Source organism: Mauremys mutica, chromosome 1, assembly GCF_020497125.1.
Source record: "Mauremys mutica isolate MM-2020 ecotype Southern chromosome 1, ASM2049712v1, whole genome shotgun sequence".
Taxonomy (NCBI): Eukaryota; Metazoa; Chordata; order Testudines; family Geoemydidae; genus Mauremys; species Mauremys mutica.
In genome coordinates this window covers 304219128-304241457 of record NC_059072.1, presented here as the reverse complement: position 1 = coordinate 304241457, position 22330 = coordinate 304219128, and the positions used below count along the sequence as shown (strand labels likewise).

The following is a 22330-nucleotide window of genomic DNA, read 5'->3' as shown; positions in this document are numbered from 1 at the left end:
TATTAATAAATGCATTGGGCAAATAGAGCAACTCTGACTTAACATTGTATTATATGAAGATTGTGAGATATTCATCTTTTTCATTGCTGTTTACTGTGCTGGGTTCAGGTAAGACCTTAAAATAGAGGCTAACATTTACATTTAACAGAATGCAAGCTCTGAGGTGTGGAGAATCTATTTGTTTACATAGTCTGGAAGGTGCCACAGAATCATAGAAATATAGCGCTGAAAGGGACCCTGGCAGAGACAGGACCTATTATACCTAGACTTTCCCTGACAGGCTTGTCTAACCTTTTCTTAAAAACCTCCACTGACAGGGATTCTACAACCTCTCTTCGTAACCTGTTCCAGTGGTTAACTAGCCTTATAGTTAGAAAGCTTTTCCTACTATCCAACCTAAATCTCCTTTGCTTCAGATTAAGCCGATCACTTCTTGTCCTACCTTCAGTGGACATGGAGAACAACTGATCACGGTCCTCTCTATAACAGTAACATATTTGAAGACTTATTGGGTACCTCTTAGTCTTTTCTTCTCAAGACTGAACATCCCCCGTTTTTTAACCTTTCCTCATAGGTCAGGCTTTCTAAAACTTCTATCATTTTTGTTACTCTGCTCTTGACTTCCAATTTGTCCACATCTTTCTTAAAGTGTGCCCTCCAAAACTGGACACAATACTCCAGCTGAGGCCTCGCCAGTGCTGAGTGGAGCAGAACAAATACCTCCAGGTCTTACATATGACACTCCTGTTAATACACTCCAGAATGATATTTGCTTTTTCTTGTAACAGCATCACATTGTTGGCTCATATTCAATTTGTGATCCATCATAACACACACTCACCCCAATCCTTTTATGCAGTACAACTACCTTCCAGTTACTCCTCACCTTGTATTTGGATATTTGATTTTTCCTTTTTAAGTGCAGAACTTTGCACTTGTCTTTATTGAATTTTACCACATTGATTTCAGACCAAGTCTCTAATTTATCAATTTTGAATTATCATCTTGTCCTCCAAAGTGCTTGCAAGCCCTCTCAGCTTGGTGTCATGTGCAGATTTTATATGCATACTCTCCATCCATTATTCAAGTCATTCATGAAAATGTTGAATAGTACTGGAAATGGGACAGACACCAGTAGGAGCCCATTAGACATACCTTCCCACTGTGATAGTGAACCACTGACTATGGTTTTTCAAACAGTTATGCATGCATTTTATAGTAATTTCATCTAGACCACATGTCTCTAGTTTGCTTATGAGAATGTCATATGGACTGTGTCCTTACTGCTTCCTTGTAACCCTATTAGCCTGTAGGTGCTGGAACAAATCATCAGACAATTAATTTATAAGCATCTTTCCAGGTATCTAAGCTAGGCTGACTGGTCTATAATTTCCCAGGTTCTCTTTGTTTCTCTTTTTAAAGATAAGTACAATATTTGCCCTTCTCAAGTCCTCTGGGACCTCACAGTCCTCCATGAGTTCTCAAAAATAATCCCTAATGCCTAATGGTTCCAAGATTGCTTCATCTAGTCCCTTAAGAACCCTAGGGTGAACTTCATGAAGTCCTACCAACATGAATACAACTAACTTATCTAAATATTCTTTAACCTATTCTTTTCCTATTTTGGTTTGTGTTTCTTCACCACTTCTATTAAAATTGTGTTAAGCAGAACTCTGGTACTGTAGAAAAGTATATAATTAATGATACAATGTCAACTAAAAATGGAAGTTGTGGAGAACCAAGTAAGTGAAACATTTTTTTATTTAAATCTTCAGATTTGTACGTGGAAAAAGGGCAAAAGTGAGGATAGTAAAACTTGATTTTTGTTTAGCACTTTTTAACTAAATACAATTTTTTAAGGTGCTTTGTTTATCAAGATTTTAACTGAACACTTTCCAGTTTGCCAATATTCACCTATTACAGAGATTTGGACAATTGGTCCAATTAGGAACCAGCTGTTCAAATTTGACCCATGGAACCTGATTCAACATTTCAATAGATTCCATGCAGATCACAATTTATGGGATGGGTTTGTTCTGCTTTAGTAAAGTTTGGGAACTGCCTTCTGTTTAAAGGTGGACAATTCTCAGTGTTCTAAAATCCACATGCTGATTTGGATTGTTTACTCCTAGAAATGTTATCAGCGGGTGGCATCAGAGAAGTATCTTTAGCTCATTCTTCACAAGAAATCAGCAAAAGACTCTCCAGACTCTGCTTAGCACTTTGAAGTCCTGTTACAGTGCTGCACTTTAGTACTTCAAACTATTTGTCAGATTGGCAGCAGCCATTTGAAAATGGAAAGAGGACATTTGAGCAAAGAGCTTAAAACATGCTCTTTCAGTGCATTTTAAGCATTATATTTGAATAATTCATTTACTCAGACTTAATCATTGCTCTTCAAATATTCAAAGTTTGAGGTTTAAAAGTGATTAGAATCACAATGACAAACACATCAGGACATGTAAGAAGTGTAAACTTTATACTATCAGTGGAATTAAGTGTAAACCTCTTCTTCTCTATAAATGATCAGCCATAGAATCTTAATTAGCATTATCAGTAAGACAGACCTTGGCTACACTAGAAAGTTGTACTGTTTTAGTTATACTGCTATAGTTAGAGTGGTAAAAAATACCCTCCTCGCCAAGCATGAGGGCAGTTATATCAGTATAAAGGTATCTTATACCGGTATAGCTATCCATGTATAGGAAGAGGACTAACTATACTGGTTTAAAAGTCACCTGTATTCCCACATACCTTTATAACTGCATCCACAAGGACTTACAGCATAATAATTTCGGTTAAAAAAAAAGACAGCTAACTAAAATCGTTATATCGGTAAAACTTGAGTGTAGATTAGGCTTGAATGGATGCATCACATTTAACAATGTTTTTTTAAAAAAGGCATTATACTTTATGGGACGGCATAATGATACTACATGTATAAGGATAATATGTTCACAAATATGATCATAACTATTTTTATACAATCCTGGGCATTTTGTGTTTACTACTTATGCTTGAACAATAATATTGTAAGACGTTTTATACTGGTGAGAAAACATTCAAGATTATAGGAACATGGATAGGGCATTGAACAGGACACTTCTTATAAAGCTTTGTCAGTTTCAAGGACAGAGTTGTAAAAAAAATTACATACAGCTTTAATAAATTTATTTCTCCTGTCCAAGGCAAGCATTTGTACAACTTAAACCTATAGTAACATGCGCCAACCCAGTGTTCACAAAAAACTGCCTCTGAGGATGTTTCAATAGCAATAAGTCTGACGATGCCATCTGTGCCGTTAGGTCAGTTGGAAAACGAAATGGACTAAAAGTTACAATCTTACAAACACAATGGCCAAGTAAGGCAAGGGTCCAGTCAAATCCTTTAACATTCTGAGCTCTCATTGCCAAATTAGCACCAGCAATCACTCTTTTTACTATGACTTACCCCTTTAATGAAATATCAATTTTTAATATGCCTTAAATTATGTATTAAGTTCACTGTTTTCTTTATATCCAAAAGATTTTTTTAAACCATTCTTTGACAAGATATTGACACTATGAGTCATTTACCTGAGGTCTTGTATTAATTATACTAATTTATTTTAAATTATAAGTAAAATTATCTTTTTAATTCTTTCCGGCAGGACCCGTGTGAAGAGCATGAACTTATCCTACAGGGAGCTGGGAATGGCTGTTATGAATAGCTAGAGACAGTAGCTACTTGAAAGAGAAAGTTATTGGGAACTACTACTGACCTAACAAATTCATCTTTGAAGCTTTTTTTTAAAGCCAGTATCTGACCAGCAACTTTGAAAACAAAATATCAGCCAACTGTGTTCATTCATAGAATTTATCCTCCAATTCAGTACATTTAACTCCAACTTTCCAGTCACAAAAACAAAAATCAAGAACATTTAAATAAACAAACAGAAATTGTTTAAAGAGGAGGAAGTTAGAAGCACCACGATGCACACTACCGCGGTGTTGAAAATTGTGGCCAGATTCACTTAACTTGATCTAAGATATGTTATACTATCTGATTTCAGGGCCAAAGATTAATCAATGGATGCCACGCTGATGGTGTCAATGCTTTTAAATACATATATAAACAGAAAAATCCTGTTTGCCGTGCTCTTCACTATATAATTGCATATGATGTATAACTAGGAAAACAAATTAAGCAAACTGATACTATACCTCCATCATTTCCAATTTATCCGGATATGCAAGATCCCCAGGAGCAGGCTTGTAGCCTATGATGTCTGTCTGAATGTAGATGAATGTCCTGTAGACAAGACGTTCTTGTACATCCTCTAACATCTGCTGGACACCAGCAGCAAATGCACCTAGTTGTTCTGCTGACAAAAGAACATCAATACAATTGCTCATTAATTACATCTAGAAAAGTAATGTTTAAAAAGAACTTTTGAGTTTCATACTTTATCACAAATTAATTTATTTACTGCAAAGGAAACCAGGCCCAAATAACATTTGAAGAGCTGCATGCTGAGTGGTTTGTTACAAACCATGAATTCTTGTGCTCTTAACTACAGCGCTGCCAGTGACTTGCTATGTGGTGTGGGGCCAGTCACTTTCAGCTCTCTCTGCCTAAGATTTCCCCATATGCAAACTGGGAATACGACAGGTAATTGGTATATCTCCAATTATTACCTATCTCCTAGAGCTGGAAGGGACCTTGAAAGGTCATCGAGTCCAGCCCCCTGCCTTCACTAGCAGGACCAATTTTTGCCCCAGATTCCTAAGTGCCCCCTCAAGGATTGAACTCACAACCCTGGGTTTAGCAGGCTGATGCTCAAACCACTGACCTATCCCTCCCCACAGAACATACCATATTATAGTTTAAGTATGCTGATGTTTCGGGAGATGCTAAAAATATGTCAAAATGAAGTTTTTGCCTATATACTAAAAATATGCCCTAGATTAGTTTTGTCATATACACAGTACAGTATTACCACGTGGACTGAAAAGTCATACTGCAGGACAAAGAGCTACATGTAATTTAGCCTACCTACCTCAATAAGACATTTGTATATACTTATTGATCCAAGTAGAAGAAGCTTAAATCAAAATATCAGCTCTATGTTTAAATGGTAAAACCAGTAAGTAAAAGTTAGCCCAGAGGCTACTCTGCAAAGTTACTGTGTTTTGGTTTTGATAGTGTGAGGGATCAGGGTCACAATTCTGCTCTTAGGAAAGTAAATTAACTTATCTTCACAACCCCAGAGATGGATAGCCACTCTGTTTTGTACTTAATTTGTGCTGTGGTGAAAAAAAAGTCTTTATTACAGGTTCAACACTTGCCCTTTCAGCATACATGAGACAGCTCACAATACACACATCTAAGATTCCCAAATCAGGAAAAAAACAGATTTGACATTACTGATATTTCTAAGTAAAACAGTCTGCATATTTTTTCATATGCAATTATATACTACAAGGCAATGGAAATCTGAAAAGGTCCTGAAGGCATATGACCCCAGAGCTCATAAGTTTCACAGTGAGCCACAAATGAAGAACTAGTCCCTAACAGGAATGGCTTGATATTTACCAGAGGTGGTTTTACCAGGTAAAATCATGATTTTTACCACCCCAATTTAAGGCATTTTCTATTATGAAAACGGTTTCATTATTTCACACCTTACACTTTGTTTTAGTTACATAAAACAATAGGATTCATAGCTTAATTTAGGATTATACAAATAAAAAGTAAAACTGCAGTGGGTGTAATATTAATATATATATAAAATTATAATACTGAACATCAGAATGTCTGTACACATTTTGGGCTCAGTATCTTCTCAAGGAAGCTGTGTGTGTCATGATTCATTTCAGTTTTCAATGTTACATAAACAAAAGTCAAAAACAGTCCATTATATGAAAACAACAACAATGAAGAGTTCTAGGCTTGAAGCATTAAGCAATCACAAGCATGCAGAGTTGCAGACCACCAGTCCAGATCCATCTGACCTTGCAGCAGCCTACAGCAGAAGACCAACTTTGATGTTGTGGATAGATTGAGCCCATTCCTCGGTTTTGAATGGATATATCCAAAGTTGAAAACATTCATTCTATGCTTGCTGAACTTGCTGGACATTGATGCAATTATTTTTCCCAGTTTAAACTGGGTTTAAGTGGAATTTACCAGCACCATGTCCTAAGCTAGCTTTTTTCCCCAGGAAATTGCCAACCCCGGTTCCTACATGAATAATAAGACTTCACAAAAAAAAAACAAAAAAACACCCTGGAATCCCTGACTAGATATAAAGTATAACATACACTATTCCTTTCACTGCACTCTATGGCACTAGTCCTGTACCTCACAAGTGCACAAATTGATCTGCGTAACTCCATTGACATCAACATGGTTAGTTGTGAGAGTAAAGTTATACACGTGTATAAGCAGGATCAAGGCCTGTTAGTAAAATCAAAATTTAGCAAGAATCTCTAGAATACCCCTTGTATACTCATTTCAATGAAGAAATGTTTTTAAATAAATTGTTTACCATAATGTAACCAAAAGAGGACAAAGTTCATTTAAAATAATCATGTGTCACCTTTGACATGTTTAGCACATAAGAAACATCCACAGCTGGTCTCCTATGAAGTTTAGTAGTTTCTAACACTGATTAACACCACAATCACTCATTTTTCACCTATGTATTACCATTGTTCTGTACATGGTCTTCAAGCATCTCATTTTTGAGAATTCCACAGAGTTCAGACAAAGTTTCTAAATGAATAACATGGATGATCAATGGCCTGAAGACATCATATAATGAGACACACAATTTCTCCAAAAGTTCACTAGAAGAAAGATAAAATGTACAATATTATTAAAAAAAACACATTTCCAGGATACCAAAATATGACACTAAGATCATGTTACAGAAAGGACTAGTTCCTGTATGCCAGCACCAATAAACTGTTTTCAGCATAACGTATCCTAATTTTAATCCAACTGACATTACCATTCATAACAGAATTATATGAAATCTACACTGAAGATAGCTAATCTCAGACCAATTTACAACAATCTGGCCTCTCTTCTCCTTAGAACTGATGTGTTGCTGTTGACAGCACAGTTCTATAATTAAGCCCTACTTAAGAGTATTGAAGCCGCAGCCAGCACATTCCTCGGCCCGCAGCACTTCCCACAGCCCCCATTGGCCTGGGACGGGGAAGTGCGGCCAGTGGGAGCTGCAGTCCGCCGAACCTGCCGACACGGCAGGTAAACAAACTGGCCCAGCCCGCCAGAGTGCTTATCCTGGCAAGCTGCGTGTCAGATGTTGCCGACCCGTGTTATACAATAAGTATCATCAGAGGTCAGATTAGGCAGTGTTGAGGTGGCATAGACTAATATTTTTTCCTGATGGTTCCTGTTTTGTGCTCCAGAATCAAAGCTTCAATTTAATTGTTTTTAAGTCTCTAGCCCTTATGATTCTGAAGATAGTCTTAAACTCTACGGTCCGCCGAACCTGCCGACATGGCAGATAAACTGGCCCAGCCCACCAGGGTGCTTACCCTGGCGAGCTGCGTGCCAGAGGTTGTCGACCTCTGGTATAACACTACATTAAGCATGGTATGCAATAAAACAAGAACAGTATGTACTACCTACTCCAATTTTGGTGTTGGTTTTGTGAAAAACTCATTGTAAAGCTGGTGTTCATCCTGGCATACATGGACCATAAAGGCACAGCCACTTCGTACCTACATTTAATAAAAACAAATATTTAATTAACAAATTGTATCTTTCTTGCATTTACATTGAAAGGGATGTTCATGATTGCTGCTACAGATAAGACTAATCTGGAGTTTACTCTCTCAGATGTTCAAAATTACACAGTGTTGAAAAGGAGGTACTAGATCTCTAGCACAGATTTTGCCAAACAAGTGAAGGCTCCTTGGGAAACTTTTTGGTTTTGCATGCACTGGGCAAAGTTTAAAAGAGAATCACTTTTTTCCGTGTCACTTTGTGAGGAGCAGCACAGATTTTTACAAGGAAGGGGGGGAAAAAAAAAAAAACTTTTCTGAAAACTGGACAAAGTTTCACACTAATAAAATTTCTGGAAACCGGTCATTTTATCCAAGACTGGTTGGATCTAGAAAGGAATTTGAGTTTTGCTAAAGAAATCTGAACACACACAAAAAAACCCACCACTAAGATTCTTACCAGCGCACAATGATCTCTGTTGTTCTGACTGGTTAATTCCGTTACAGTATTAGTAATACTAGGGCCTAGCAAGTGTTCCCGCTGAGCAAGGTAACATTGATGGATTTCATTCAGAAGTTGCTGGTACCTAGCCAAAAACAAAAAAACTCCAAACAACCGTGTACAGGAGATTTAGATTTTCAGGTCACTATTGCCAGTATTCTAACTTTTCTGCTACACAGTTTCAAAACAAAACAAAGTTATTAGTTGTCATCCGTCGCCCCCTCACCTTCCCCCCAAAAAAGCAGTATTTTTTTAACTCAATATTTTTAACTGAGGTAAAATATTCCAAGCTTCCAGAATTTCAAACACTTGAAAATAACTGTATTACAGTATACTCACTCTGGCATCTTCTCAGCTCTTTGCTCTATTTGCTCAATAAGAGTCTATATTGAAAAAGAAGAAAAAAAACCATGAACTCCAAGCACATTAAGGATGGATAAAAATTACTTTTAAATTAAAAAAAAATCTCTCAAATTTAAGTATTTTTCTTTTTAAAAATACACCTATTTAAAATTACTTTTGAAATTATGACAACCTACATTAAGGTTTAAGATGACTATAACCTATTAAAATCAATTAAACCACAAAATATTAGCGCAGTATGTTTGTTCCTGAAGTTTTAAAGAAAGTCAAACCACTGAACTGGTGGAAGACACTGGCTAAGCACTTGGAACAAGAGTTTGTTGAAGTGCTAAACCAGTTTTTGACACAGCAGTAGGCTCTTCTGCAGATGGCGAGAGAATATTTTCTTCATTCTGGTTTATTCAATTCATTCATGTCAATGTTTAGTTTGTTCAAAGTTGAGAAAAATTAAGAATTGGAAAAACAAAAACAGAAAAGCTCATTTCCCTCTCCCAATCTATCAAAAATGAGGTGAGAGGTTGAGATCCACTAATTCTAAAGTCTTGAAAGATGTGGTGACCAGAAACAATCACATTCATTTCCCAGATACAAATAATATTTCCCTTGTTTAATAATTCAGTTTTAAATCCAAAACATACTTTGATACTTACACAAGAAAAAAAGTATAAGAACATTTAAAGGTGATTTTATTTAACTAATAATTTTAAAATGCTGTTGGTGTATTTTTAATTTAATTCCAATTTCCATCCAAAACACGGCTTGACACAAATAATGGGTAAAAAAATTAATGTTCGTCATCTAGTAAATAAGAAATGCATAATTCACCATTTTCTAACATAGGAAGGTAGATCTGAACACTATCCTTAAAACAGATATAAAATGCAGTCCACATATTAACATTAACAATGAATTTAAAACTCATTTTATGACTTCACTATCAGCTATTAATTACCAAGCTACTTACTCTAACTTTGGGAGCAGCAGCTCTGAATTTTACGTAAAATAGTGTGAAGGCATTGTCAGAATTTGGCACAGATGAAGGATCCTGAAAAGAGAAAAAACAAATTGATAAATAAGATTCCTCTGTATTTAGCTCATAGTATTAACTGGCTGAGACATTTAAGCTTCTGAGGAAATGTTTTGTGAAAATTTTTGCACTTTTATGACCTTTTTATGCTTTTTTATTCAGTGTGCCAAAGGCTGGCACTCTCTAAAAACTCAGATAAACCCAGTTAGGAGAACAATATTCAAGACCAGAGCAGCAAGAGTTAGAATATTTATTGCACACTTTCATTTTTACTTCTCTCCCTTCTTCTCCACTAAAAAACAGTCACAATGCCATTTCCTCTGAAACCTGCCAATGCTGTTCCACTGATTAACCAGCAATGATAAACGGAAACCTAACTTCTATCCTGGAAAACCTGGAACTGAAAGGTTGAGTTAACATTCAACTCTCTCCCACCCAAGCCTGAACTGGGCTGCCTTGAGTCTCAGGCATTTGCCTTGCCCTCCATGGCTCAGCTCAGTGCAGAGCAAGAGCTTTTACCTGCTCTAGTAATAGACCAGAATGGAGAGGAAAAAAAAAAGAGCCTGCCATTTTGAATACCTTCTGGATATTTAGCCACCAGCTCACCTCCCTCTCAGGCTACTCCACACGCGTGGAGCAGCATTCTGCCTGTGACATGGAGAGGGCAAAAAGTATCCCCACCTCTAACTCTTCTTTACTCATCCCCTGGAGCAGTCTGGCTGCGCTCCCACAAATAGAGACCACCACACTGGTTCCCTGTCCCTGTCCCATTGGGAGACAGAGAGAAGACTTTCAGAGGGAAAGCAGAAGAGACTGCAAATAGCAGGCTAGCCCCAATGAATTTATTCTCATAGAAACATATGAATTGCCTTACTGGATTGGACCTGTGGGCCATCTAATCTACTATCCTATCTCAGAAGCCAACACTAGATGCTTCAGAGAAAAGTGAAAAAAAAACCCACTGTAGAAGGATATGGGGTAATCTGCCCTCTCCTCCCCCATGAAGGTCTCATTCATAATCCCCAATAGCTAAAGATTGGCTTAAACCTTGAAACATGAAGTTTTGCCTCTCTTCTAGTACCTTTTTTGTTAGCATTAACTAGTATAACTCTGAACATTCTTGTTATTCATATAACTGTCCAATCCCTCTTTTAATCTAGCTAAATCCTTAGCCTCGCAGGGTCCCAGAGCCCGGTGCCAGCCCAAGCCTGAACACCTACCCTGCAATTGTACAGCCCCACAGCTCACACAGGCCAGCCATGGGTGCTGTACTGTGGTGCAGATGTATCCTTAGGGTACGTATGCTGCAAAAAAAAAAAAAAAAAAAAAAAAAAAAGGTCCACAGCAGTGAGTCCCAGAGCCCAGGAAAACCAACTTGGGCTCACTGAGCTCATGTTACAGGGCTAAAAACAACAGTGTCCACATTCAGGCTTGGGCTGGAGCCCGGGCTCTGAAAGCCAACAAGGCGGGTTGGTCTCAGAGCCTGGGTTCCAGCCTGAGGGCAGGCTCTGAGACCCACGCCCCCTGATGGGTTTCAGCGCCCAGGCTCCAGCCCAACTGTCTACACTGCTGTTTTTAGCCCCACAGCACAAGCTCAACTCAGTTGATCCAGGCTGTGAGACTCACTGCGTGGGTCTGGGTATTTTGCATTGTAGACAGATCCTTGGTTTGCAGGGGATATAGGAGGGAGACACTGAAGAGAGAGATCAGAAAAGCAGTGAGACTGAGGAATTGGGGAACAAGTGAGATTCTTGGGACGAGGAGACGAGAAAGGAAAAAGCTGGAAAAAATGCCTGAGTGTGACCCCCTTATAAGTTAAAAAAACGCTTTTTAAAATATTTAACACTATTATAAATTCTGGAGGTGAAGCGGGCCTTAGGGTGGAGGCTGCAGCTCTCACCCCCCAAGTAATAACCTTGTGACCCCGAGGAGTCACAATCCCCAGTTTGAGATCCCCTGGTCTAGGGTTACGACAAATACATCAGACTAATCAAGTCAGTACCTGCTTACCCAACTTACCCTTTTTATCAACTGGCTTGTGAGGTTCTGTAGTGTGTTCACAGTGTACGTTTTCATAAGGTGCATAGCTTTAGAAAGACATTGTTTAAACTTAACCAAATACACGGGATAATCTTTAAAATTAGGCTGCAAAGAACAAAGAAAAGCATTTTAAATGTGGCAGTAATGGTAGACATAAAAAAAATACTTTTAAAAGAAAAAGTAATAGGTAAAAAGTATCTAATGGAAGCTAACTGTTGTAGGTTTATAAACTTAAGCAAAAGTGGACTAAAGTATGCAGATGAGACACATTTTAAGGAGCAGAGAGTGTCATCCTTGCCTTTTTTCCCCCTCTGTAAAAATAAACACATTTATAAAAATCCAAAATAACTAGAATATGTATTTCTAAAGTGTTAAGATTTAATTTAAAAATACAAAATGTTAAGTTACTTACGTGTGAGGAAATATATGTAATACAATCATCAAGCTTAGCCAGCATAGGTATAAATCCTTCACTGTTCACAGACAATGTGGGGGAATTTAATTTCTTTAAAAAACAAAATACATCAATCAGAAGAAATAAGTAATTTTGGTCACAGAACTGAGGTGATTAATATAGTCTACTAGACTTTCTAAGATTATAAGAAATAAAACAACACTTACTGTGTTAATATTTTCTAGTTCATTAAAATAAGAGAGTTTCTGTTGGATATTTTCAGCCAGGTCAACGAGTTCTGACTGTTCAAACAGAGCAAATGGAAGATTGTAAGTAACTTAATGAACAATTTAGGTTTCAAATAAGACATGTTTAAAAAATTAGATCATATTTTGCTAGCTACATAATAGACCACAAAAAAATTTGCCAAAGGCAGAAATCTTGTCATGTTCTAAACTCTGAATTAGAAAAAGAAATGCTACCACTAAACGCTGTTCCCAAGTGTATTGTCTTTACAGACGCACAATCTAGGGGTCTTGCTGTATTCTGAAGGAGCCATAGAATCTTTTCAAGTAGTAAAGCTATTAAATGCTATTCTGAAGCACTTCAGGATCCCAACATTCTTTAAAAATATACCATGCATCCATTCCTATCTTCAGTTCCTTTATCCCTCAAAAGCATCCAAAAAAAGGACTCAGAAGAAGTCATTGTAGATTGGCAGAAGCAGTAGGTTTGGAGAATATCATTTACTTTTATATAATCTTGCTTCCTTCAATATCAGAATTGTTTACTGATTTCTAAGCAGTTGCACTTGTGCAAAGCCACAGAATGCAATGGGGTGTTTACACAAGGGTCACTGAGGGCATAAATTTAAACAATGGGTGGATGGTGCTCATTGGGAGCATATTTTGCTCTGCAGAACCCTATTACTGGTGGTGATGTGGGATAAGGAATGAAAGCAGTTTGACTAACATCTCAGACTTAGTTTGCAGTGCTGACAAAAAAAATTTGTATGCAGTGTTGTTGCAGCAGTGGTGTAGCCATGTTGGCGGGTGAGGTAATATCTTTTATTGGACCAACTTCTGCTGGTGAGACAGACTGTTTTTCAGAGTCTGCGTAAGCTTAAAAGCTTGTCTCTCTCACCAACAGAAGCTGGTCCAATAAAAGATATTACCTGACCTTGTCTCTTCAAATATTATATATGTTTACTCTTATTCTGAGCACTTGCTCTTGAAGTCAGCTGGTTATCAAACAAACACAGAACCCCTCATAATGCTGTTTATGTGGCATCACTTTTCAGAGTAGTATCAGTTTAGCTATAACAACCTTGGACAATTTTGGTTAATGCTTCATGACCATTTTGTCTGAGAGGAACATGGTGTAAGATGAGAATCAGCTATAACAGCCTACAACTCATTTAGTTTTCTGGCTGCTTTCAAACAGAGAAAGTTTAAACAACATTTCCATAAATGTTCAAACAGTAATTTCATCAGTCTGCTGACAACTAAATTGAAACTTGAATGACTTGTGGGTTTATGAATAAGCGAGAAGAGTTTACGAGACCTTTTAAAAATCTTTTACTAAAGGAGTGCAAAAAATAAAGGGCAGACCCCAGCTGGGAAATGGTTGGCAGAAATAGCTGCTAAATAAACCTGTATAAATGACAAACCTTAAGCCAAATTTTTCACAGGTAAAACAGTCCAAAAAAGAGGAATGAAAAAAAGTCTTAGGATATTCCTTTAATTAGGTGGCTACTGAAGAAAATATTTCCACATTAAAACGTATGACTTTCTAGTGAATGGTTCACTCAATTCCAACATGACCTTTCTAATTTCAGAAAAGTGTTTTCACTAGGGACTCTCGTCTACAACTCCCAGGGACCATAGTGAAGAGACTAGAGAACGCTGCTCCTGTTCTGTTTCTTCCTCTGAACCAAGGACCCCCTGAAAAAGCCCCCCACACTCATCCCCCCTGCCGAGCCCCATCCCTCACTCCCACATTCCCCTCCGCTGAGCTCTAACCACCTTCAACTGGACTCCTCTGCAGAGTTCCATTGCCCCTGCACCCAGAACTGCCCCAACAAAACCCTATACAACCAGATGCCCCACACCCAGGCCCCCCACTGAGCCACCTGAACCTAGATTGCCCCACACAGAACCCTCTCACCACACACCTGGATCCACACTCACTAAGCCCCTCCATACTTGGATCCTGCTGGGCTGAGCCTGCCTACCCACACCTGGTGTACCTGGTGTGGAGAGGCAGAGCCCTGGTGTGTTTCTGAGGCAGGTCTGACCTTTGAGGCTGCACCCGACCCTGACACAGCACACCACCGAGTCTGTGTCCCAGGGTAAGGGGGGGCTAAAGGGTGATCTTCCACCTCCATGCAGCCACTGGGCTGTGCTCCCCACTGCTATGCTGGAGCCTCTACAATTCCCTCGGGAGTAAATCATGCACTGCCATTACTGTCCACAAGATGCCTGGTCTGTAAACAGAGGACTTTATTTTTTGGTACCTTTAAATTTAAAAATTGTCAGTAACTACCATATCACAAATTACCTGCTCTTTCAAAAGCTGCTCACAAGCTTCATGCAGTGTTCCTGTCTTGGTGGACACAAAGAGATACTGTTTCTGCAAAGACTCCAAATGTTGAAGAGCACTGTTCACGTCATTCAGTATAGCATCACATTGCTCCTGAAATCCAGACAAACAATCCCTCATCTGTCTAGAAAAGAGAACCACAATGAAAAAGGGTAATGCTTTTCTTTACATATTTAAATACATAACCAATACATAGCACTGTTTACTCCATTTTCCTGGGGACACAGAAACCTCGCTAGAAAAAGGTAGATCTCTTGCAGGAAGTAAATGTACAGAACAAAAAACAATGTATAATAAAATCGTAAATCACAAACTGACCTGATATTTAAGGTCATGGGTCATAGATTCTGTTTTAAAACTGATAAAGACATCAGTTTTCAAGCACTATTAAGCATAAATTAAAACAATGTTAAGTGTCCAATTTAATAAAAAAGGAACTTCAAAACTAATGACTCTTGGGCATCAACTACTGTGCACATATACAACAGTATGTAAAAGCACAAACTCTCCTCAGACTCGTGTAATCCCCAGAATAGTAAGGGCAGAGAACGAATTAACACTCTTCTCTAGACTCCTCCAACTAAAATAGACACAGCATAGCCATCTAATAGACCACTTTTCCATCTGTGATCTACAAACATGACTGCCATGCATCAGAAACACATCGTAAGAGAGAGAACAGGGGCTTTACTCTCCAACTTTGTGACGGTCACAGGGATGGGCTCAGAATAAGCCCAAGCCTTACCATTTTCCGGATACAACACAAAACTCTTCCCACAATAAAGGCCAGAGAACAAGCAGACCAAAAAAACCCAGGAGACAGGGAAAAGAGCAGGTTACTTTACAGTAAAATTTAATGCACACTCTTAATTTTGGATGTGACAACTCAAAATTGTGGCACTAGCCACAGTAGAAATATCTAAGACCATTAGCCACTCAGAAGTCTTTCAGACACAACTCCTTATGAATTGTTGATAAATAGCTAAAGTCAGTTGAAAGTAGTCCTTCCTAGACTGAAAAAATAAAGTCAGTCAGGTGAAAATAGATACAAATTAAACATAACTAGGAAGTGTCATAGGATGCTGAAAAATTATATGCATGTATATTAGTGGACAGGATAAAATCTTACATATCATATGCTGCAATATGTTTAAGGGGGAATTGATATATACATAAAAGCAAAATTTCACTTCTAGTTTAGAAGCTGTTGCTGGGTGAAGAGACTAAAAATATACAGTGATAAAATTCAACAAATGGAAGAAGGATCATACCTGTACTTAGCACCTTCATCTTGATCCATCTGGGCCTGCAGCTGAGCAAACCATGAGAAGAACTAGAACAAAGATTTTTAGATTGTCAACAACCAGACATTACAAGGAACCAATATAAGAAACCATCATATCTGGAGTTCCAGAGCAATCAACCGGATACAGATGATGAATTCCACCACAACATGAGCATTATTAAAGGGAAAAAAACCTTAAACAGTCAACAATGACTCAGATAGTCCAGAATGTAGCAGAGCACAATTCTACCACTTAACTAAAGGAAAAAGGTAGAATGCCATCTCCATGAGTTTCTAGGAGCACAACATTAGCACTGTCTATCTCATTGCAAACATTATGGGATTGTCATGCGACATTCTGCAGGCAGCACCACTTTTCTTTGGAGATGCTTTAGCCTCTCAATACAGGAAAAAAATCTACTATTGCATAACCAAGATGTTAAAGTTTTGTTTTCTTCAATTTTTTTTGAATGTCTTTTAAATGCTAACAAAATAATTTTATAAAAACATAAGAAAGGCACACAGTACTAAAAGCTCCACAAATTCACTGGGAAGAATTTTAACACTAAAGTGATGCCTCTAGGATTGTAAAGCAACTTGGTGTGATTTACCTGCTGTGCAGTTTCAATTCTTTCATCTTCCATTCCCAAAGCGGTGAAGCCTTTCAAGAGGATATCCTCTGTTGATTCAGGTATTGCTGCAGCCAACGTGACACTTAGTGACTGTGATGTTAAACTGCATAAATCTTCAATTGGAAGCTGTACATAAAAATCCCATCAGTTTAAATTACTTTTTAAAAATTAATGTTTAATTTTAAATTAATATGCAATAGTGTAAACAATATCTCAATCACATCAAACTTATTTCTTAAGTTCCCATTTGTTTAATTTTGAAGGACTAATCAGTGTGGACATTTTATAAATTATTTCAATAATATAATTAAACACCAGAGTATCAGTATTCAGAAATATTTAAAATATTCACTTAATTATCACAGGACAAAAAATTAAATGAATACTTTCTACTGAACAAGAATAACTGAAAATGAATTAATACAACCCTCTTGGATATGATCTCCTATACTATTGAAAAACTTTACAAATCTCCAGTTTAGCTAGCTAAACAGCAAGACAAATTAATATTTGTGGACTTAATATCAGAAGACATGGGGCAGGTATACACTACAAGGAAAAGTCGATCTAAGCAATCTGAGTTACGTTCGCAGTTCAAGTAACTCAAGTCGACGTAGCTTAGATCTACTTACAGTGGGGTACGCATAGTGCTGGGTCGACGGCAGAAATTCTCACATCAACTCCCCTTACTCTTCTCATTCTGGTGGAGTACCGAGTCGATAGGAGAGCGATCGACAGTCGATTTAGCAGGTCTTCACTAGACCCACTAAATCGACTCCCGGTGGATGGATCGCTGTAGCATTGATCCCACAGGCAGTAGAGACAAGCCCGTGATGATTCATATTTCCAAGTGCAAGGCAAAATAACAAAGGTTTGCAGTATCTGCCCAGCACAAAAACCTTTTGATTGGCATACTGGCTAAACAAACTTTCATTAGATTTTTCTGTCATATGACCAAAGAAAATTCCAAACCCAACATTGCCACAACCTGAAATTTCAATAATTTCAGAATAACATTGTAAATAATACTTCCAAATAGATACTCCAGATGATTATATAGGAAGATTTCTTTAGAGGATCATTCCTATTTTTCAGAGTTTCAGTTTATTAAATATCTTTTACTAAACATGAAAAAAAAATCAATGTAATCTGGAATAATTTAAGTATTTTTAGATTGGCGACTGCCTTGGAATTAGATGCTGTATGTTATCCTTGAATAAAATTTTACAGCTAACGAGGATGTTCTCACTAACTATTCTAACATAACATCCTCTTTGACACATTTGCACAATTAAAGTTTACAACAACCAAGAACATAACAAAAGAGCACTGTACACAATTAAAAAAACCACATTACAACTCTACACAGAACAAGTTATCTGTGGCAACAAAAGTCACTGTCTGAAAATATTAACCAGGTAAAAAGCCCGGTCTAGGTTTTAAAAGTCTGATAACTAATGAATTCAGCATAACTTCATATATTTTTTATTTTTGTTAGGGTTTGGGGGGTGGGGGTTTGCAATAGGCAGTTTTAGTAGTCATAAAAGTAGAGATTGATAATGTCAGGTTCCTCAGGCAGCTTTGTCAATGCACCTTAATTTTGACATTCAACACCCCTACTATGTAGAGATCTGAGCAGGACCTGCCCAGAGCCCAAGAGGGTTGAGTCATTTTCAGACCTGACCGCAACACTCCCACTCCGAACCTTTGTCAGCATGCCACTGCTTGGGGCTCAGCCTGGTGGGGCTCCCCATAACCAATGCCCATAATCCATCTCCGGCCACCTGTGAAGCTGGCACAGTGGCAGCTGTATGGCCCACTCCTGCCAGTTACCACCAGCTGCTGCACTTTGGAGCGAAAGGCACTGCAACCCATTGACACAAACACACTTTAGCACATACAGTCCAACAAGGTTGTGATGGCTGGCAGGAGCAAGGCTCGCAGCTGATGAGGACTCCCAAACAAGACAAGGTGAACAGGGACAACCCGACCAAACAGGTTCAGGTTGTTTTCTGATCCGACATAAACCTGACCTTTGTAGTGGGGTCTCGTCGGGGTTGGGTCAAGGTCTCTGCCACCATTTAATCCTGATCCTTGCTTGGGCAGGGTTTGCCATGCCTAACAATCTGGTAGTTTTGTAATGTGGACAGACTGGGTCTAAGAATGGGGAAGCCATTGACTTGAGGTGGAATTTTAACTTAGATTTCCAGAAGTGAAAGGCTAATGGATAGGACACAGGACTGAGAGCTAAGGGACCTGACTTATATTCTGACTAGCTGTGTGACCTCAGGCAAGTCAGCTAGAGCCGAATTTTCAGAGATGTTGAAGACCCAAAATTCCAATTTATTTCAATGGGAGCTAAGAGTGCTCAGCATCTGTGAAGATCAAGCCCATAACTTCTCTGCTCCTCAGTTTTCCCACCTTCTTTTGTATGACAAATTTAGATCTATGATAGAACAGCATTATAAAAGTGCTAAGTATTATCATGTGCAGTAACTCTTTCGGTCACTATGCTGTCCAAGAATGAGCAACCCTTCTATAACCATCTGGACTATTAGACTGCCGACAGCTTATTGCGTTTCAATTAAATACAACTTAAGGAATAGGGAAGTTGGTCATTCATAAATAAGAATTTGATGTAAAATTCAGCTAGAACAGAATGGAGCTAGATGGAAATACTTCAATTAACTCACCTAGCATTTCTGAGTAGCAACATTTTTGTTCCTTTTTTAAATTCACTTTTTTTCTTCATAGATCTGTCCATACAATAGCATTAAAAAAATACTAGGATTTGTAACAGGTACTATAATTCTATTCAACTATAAAATCTTTTCTCATTCAAAGGGAAAATTTGAAGAGAGTAACAACATGTTTTACAGTTTCTTCATGTATACCCCAATTGCCCATCTTAAATATATTAAGGAAACTCCACTACCACATATCTGCTGCTACATATGTTTTTCCTTCTAGCAAACAAATGAGAAAACTGATTGTGAGACTCCAATTTTCACACAAAGAAATTAAATATACTCAGGGTGTTGAATAAACTGACCTATACTAACAAAAGCTATTGACAAGATACAGACAGGCCTGTCTTCTTAGCAGAAATACGTATTCGGAATGCTAACAACACTATTTATCAAAGTAATCTTAACAGCTTCAAATAATTATATGCAACGGGCAGCATTACAATTTGCAGGTAAGACAAACAAGAGTGATATTGTGCAGAGCTACTAAACCGAAAACCAATACTACCCTAATGTGTTATTGACTACCTTCTGATTAACATAATTTAATTCCATAAATTCCATAATTTAGCTTCTTGTTAAAAATCAATAGGGCATAAACTTTTATGAAGGTAAAAAGTGGAAATACTTCATTTTTAACTGATAGGCTCTACATCAGCACATTTGCTGTCTAAATAATGTGTTCATAACTCAAGTATTCCATATTTGTTGCAGTTCACAATTCCTCAGACATCACGAGAGCAGAATCAACTTATGTTTTTTAGTGTTTAATATTTTGTGACATTATGGAAGGTTGAGTTCACATAGCTGTATTTTAATGAATATTCTCCCTTCCAGGCTGATTTTAAATTATGTGGCAACAAAGCATCCTAAAGTACTTTACAAAATGAAAGCCATATGCAAAGTTTGTATCTGTTAGGATTATTATATTGAAAACACTGGGTTTATTTAGGAGAAAAAAATACAGAGGAGGAACATAATCTTCAAGAACAAAAAAGACTTATCAAGAGGAGGGTGATAAACTGTTCTTATCCACTGAGAAAGGACAAGCAGTAATGGGCTTAAATTGCAGCAAGGGTGATTTAGGTTTTTCCATGAGGAAAATCTTCTAACTGTAAGGGTAGTTAAGCAGTGGAACAAATGAGCTAGACGGTTATGGAATGTCCATCGTTAAAGAATTTTAAGAACAGGTTAAACAAACACCTTTCAGGGATGGACTAGATTCAGGAGTGGCCAAACTTTCAGATCCTCTGAGTTGCATATGATAATCTTCAGAAGTCTGAGAGTCAGGCACACCTGTCAGTGCTCCGGACTTCAGCAAGAGCGAGGCTGAAGTCCTGACCGGCAGGTGTCTCCCATGGGGCAGAAGCCCCAGCCCCACCACTCCTCTGCACTGCAGAAGCCCCAAGCTTCCCTCCCTCCCCCATCTGGTAGGAGGAGAATGGTGGGGAGTGGGGGGGGCCACTCCACGAGCCACACTTTAACTGTAAAAGAGTTACTTTTGTTACTCGCGAGCCGCAGCTTGGCCATCCCTAGAAGATAACAGTTAGTCCTGCCTCAGTGCAAGGGACTGGACTAGATGACCTATCGAGGTTCCTCTGATTCTAGACTTACTAGAATGGAGCCATCTCTGGGGTGGAACAGCGCCGCTATTAACGGCGCCCTGCATCAGGTTAGTACAGGAAGTGGATAGTGAATCCTGGTAAAACCCGAGCAGCACGTTAGGATAGCTGGAATGTAGGTATTTGCACGGCGAATAGGGCAGGTGCTGGAGCTCACTCTTAGGGACGATGCCAGAGAGACCCTCTTAACCACCTAACTGCTCCAGACTTCGCTCATTTCGTCTCCACGACAGCACGGCGATGCCTCACCACCGCCCTGCGGGCCCCTCCTGGACCACCAGCGAGGTCCCTGCCGGCCTGCCGGACCCGGGTCCTGCGCTCCCACCGGGGGCAGCTCCGCACGGGATCGATGCGCCCCGCGGCAAAGCCCCACCCGGACCAAGGGCCCGTCCTGGGCAGCAGGAGGCGGCCCGACACGCCCCCAGCGGGCCCCGGGGAGCAGCCTCCGGCCAGCCCAGAGCAGGATTCCCAGCCTGGCTACGTGGCAGCTGCTCCCGTTACAGGAACGGGGAGGCCCCAGCGCCCGCCGGACGCCCCCTGCCTCCGGCCCCGCCACAGGCTCCGGCCCCGCCACAGGCTCCGGCCGCGGCCGCTCCGCGCCACCTGCTGCCCCTCCCCGCTCACCTCGGCCGGGACGGGCGGGTTCTCGGCCGCCGCTTTGAGCTCCAGCACCGAGTCCGTCTGTCGGTCGGTGAGAGGCGCCATGGGCCGCGGCCTGCGGTCCCACAGGCCGAGCCTGTCCCGGATCTCCCTGTCGCCCAGCTCCGGGGGCGGCTCCGCCATCCTCACGGCCCGCAGCAGCCGGAGCGGGCGGGAGGGGCCACTTCCGGGATCCGGGAGAGTCCGACGCAGCGAGAGGCAGAGAGAGGAGCGGAACCATCTGAACCCGGAAACGCCTCCGGAGGGAACGAGGCACGCGGGAGGGTTCCACGCGCACACAACCAGCGGGAGGAGCTGATCGGGGACGGAAACTTCCGGTGCAGAGAAGGGAGTCTTCGACTCCCATAGGGCGGAAGCGCCTTCGCCCTCGTGACGTCATTGCGATGCGTGGACGGGGGCGGGGCCTGCTTGCCCGGCCCGTTGTGACCAAGGAGCGCAGGATTCTGCAGCTATTGCTCGTGAGAAAAGCCAGCAGTGGGAGTAGCGCCCCTTGCCGGCGGGAGGCGGCGCAGCCCGCTGCTCAGCGTCGCTGGGAGCCCTGAGACACGCGTTCTAATCCCGCTTTGGCCGGGGCAGGTAGGGTGACCAGACAGGAAATGCAAAAAATCGGGGTGTCGGTGGGACCCTATTTTTTTTCAGGACGGTCTCTATAAAATCGGGACATCTGTTCACCCTAGGGGCAGGTTGCTTCCTGATGTGTAATAACACTTCAGGCAGGGTC

At 39.9% G+C, this 22330-nt stretch overlaps 1 protein-coding gene across 2 annotated transcripts in view; it reads right to left on the bottom strand.

Annotated features, from left to right (window-relative positions):
* Positions 1 to 21858, bottom strand: part of COG3 (component of oligomeric golgi complex 3) — a 45511-nt gene extending 23653 nt beyond the window's left edge. The window contains exons 1-13 of one of the 2 annotated variants that reach the window (XM_045013209.1): positions 21574 to 21858; positions 16560 to 16706; positions 15935 to 15996; positions 14622 to 14787; positions 12290 to 12364; positions 12081 to 12173; positions 11648 to 11773; positions 9566 to 9646; positions 8578 to 8621; positions 8197 to 8323; positions 7642 to 7733; positions 6691 to 6830; positions 4203 to 4360 (exon numbers count right to left, since the gene is read on the bottom strand). In XM_045013209.1, the coding sequence (XP_044869144.1) occupies positions 4203 to 4360; positions 6691 to 6830; positions 7642 to 7733; positions 8197 to 8323; positions 8578 to 8621; positions 9566 to 9646; positions 11648 to 11773; positions 12081 to 12173; positions 12290 to 12364; positions 14622 to 14787; positions 15935 to 15996; positions 16560 to 16706; positions 21574 to 21732 (1470 nt within the window). In that variant the 5' untranslated portion in view covers positions 21733 to 21858. Of the gene's footprint in view, positions 1 to 4202; positions 4364 to 6690; positions 6831 to 7641; positions 7734 to 8196; positions 8324 to 8577; positions 8622 to 9565; positions 9647 to 11647; positions 11774 to 12080; positions 12174 to 12289; positions 12365 to 14621; positions 14788 to 15934; positions 15997 to 16559; positions 16707 to 21573 lie in introns of both variants that reach the window. The other variant, XM_045013201.1, reaches the window with a different exon arrangement.
* Between the last annotated feature and the right edge of the window lie 472 nt (positions 21859 to 22330).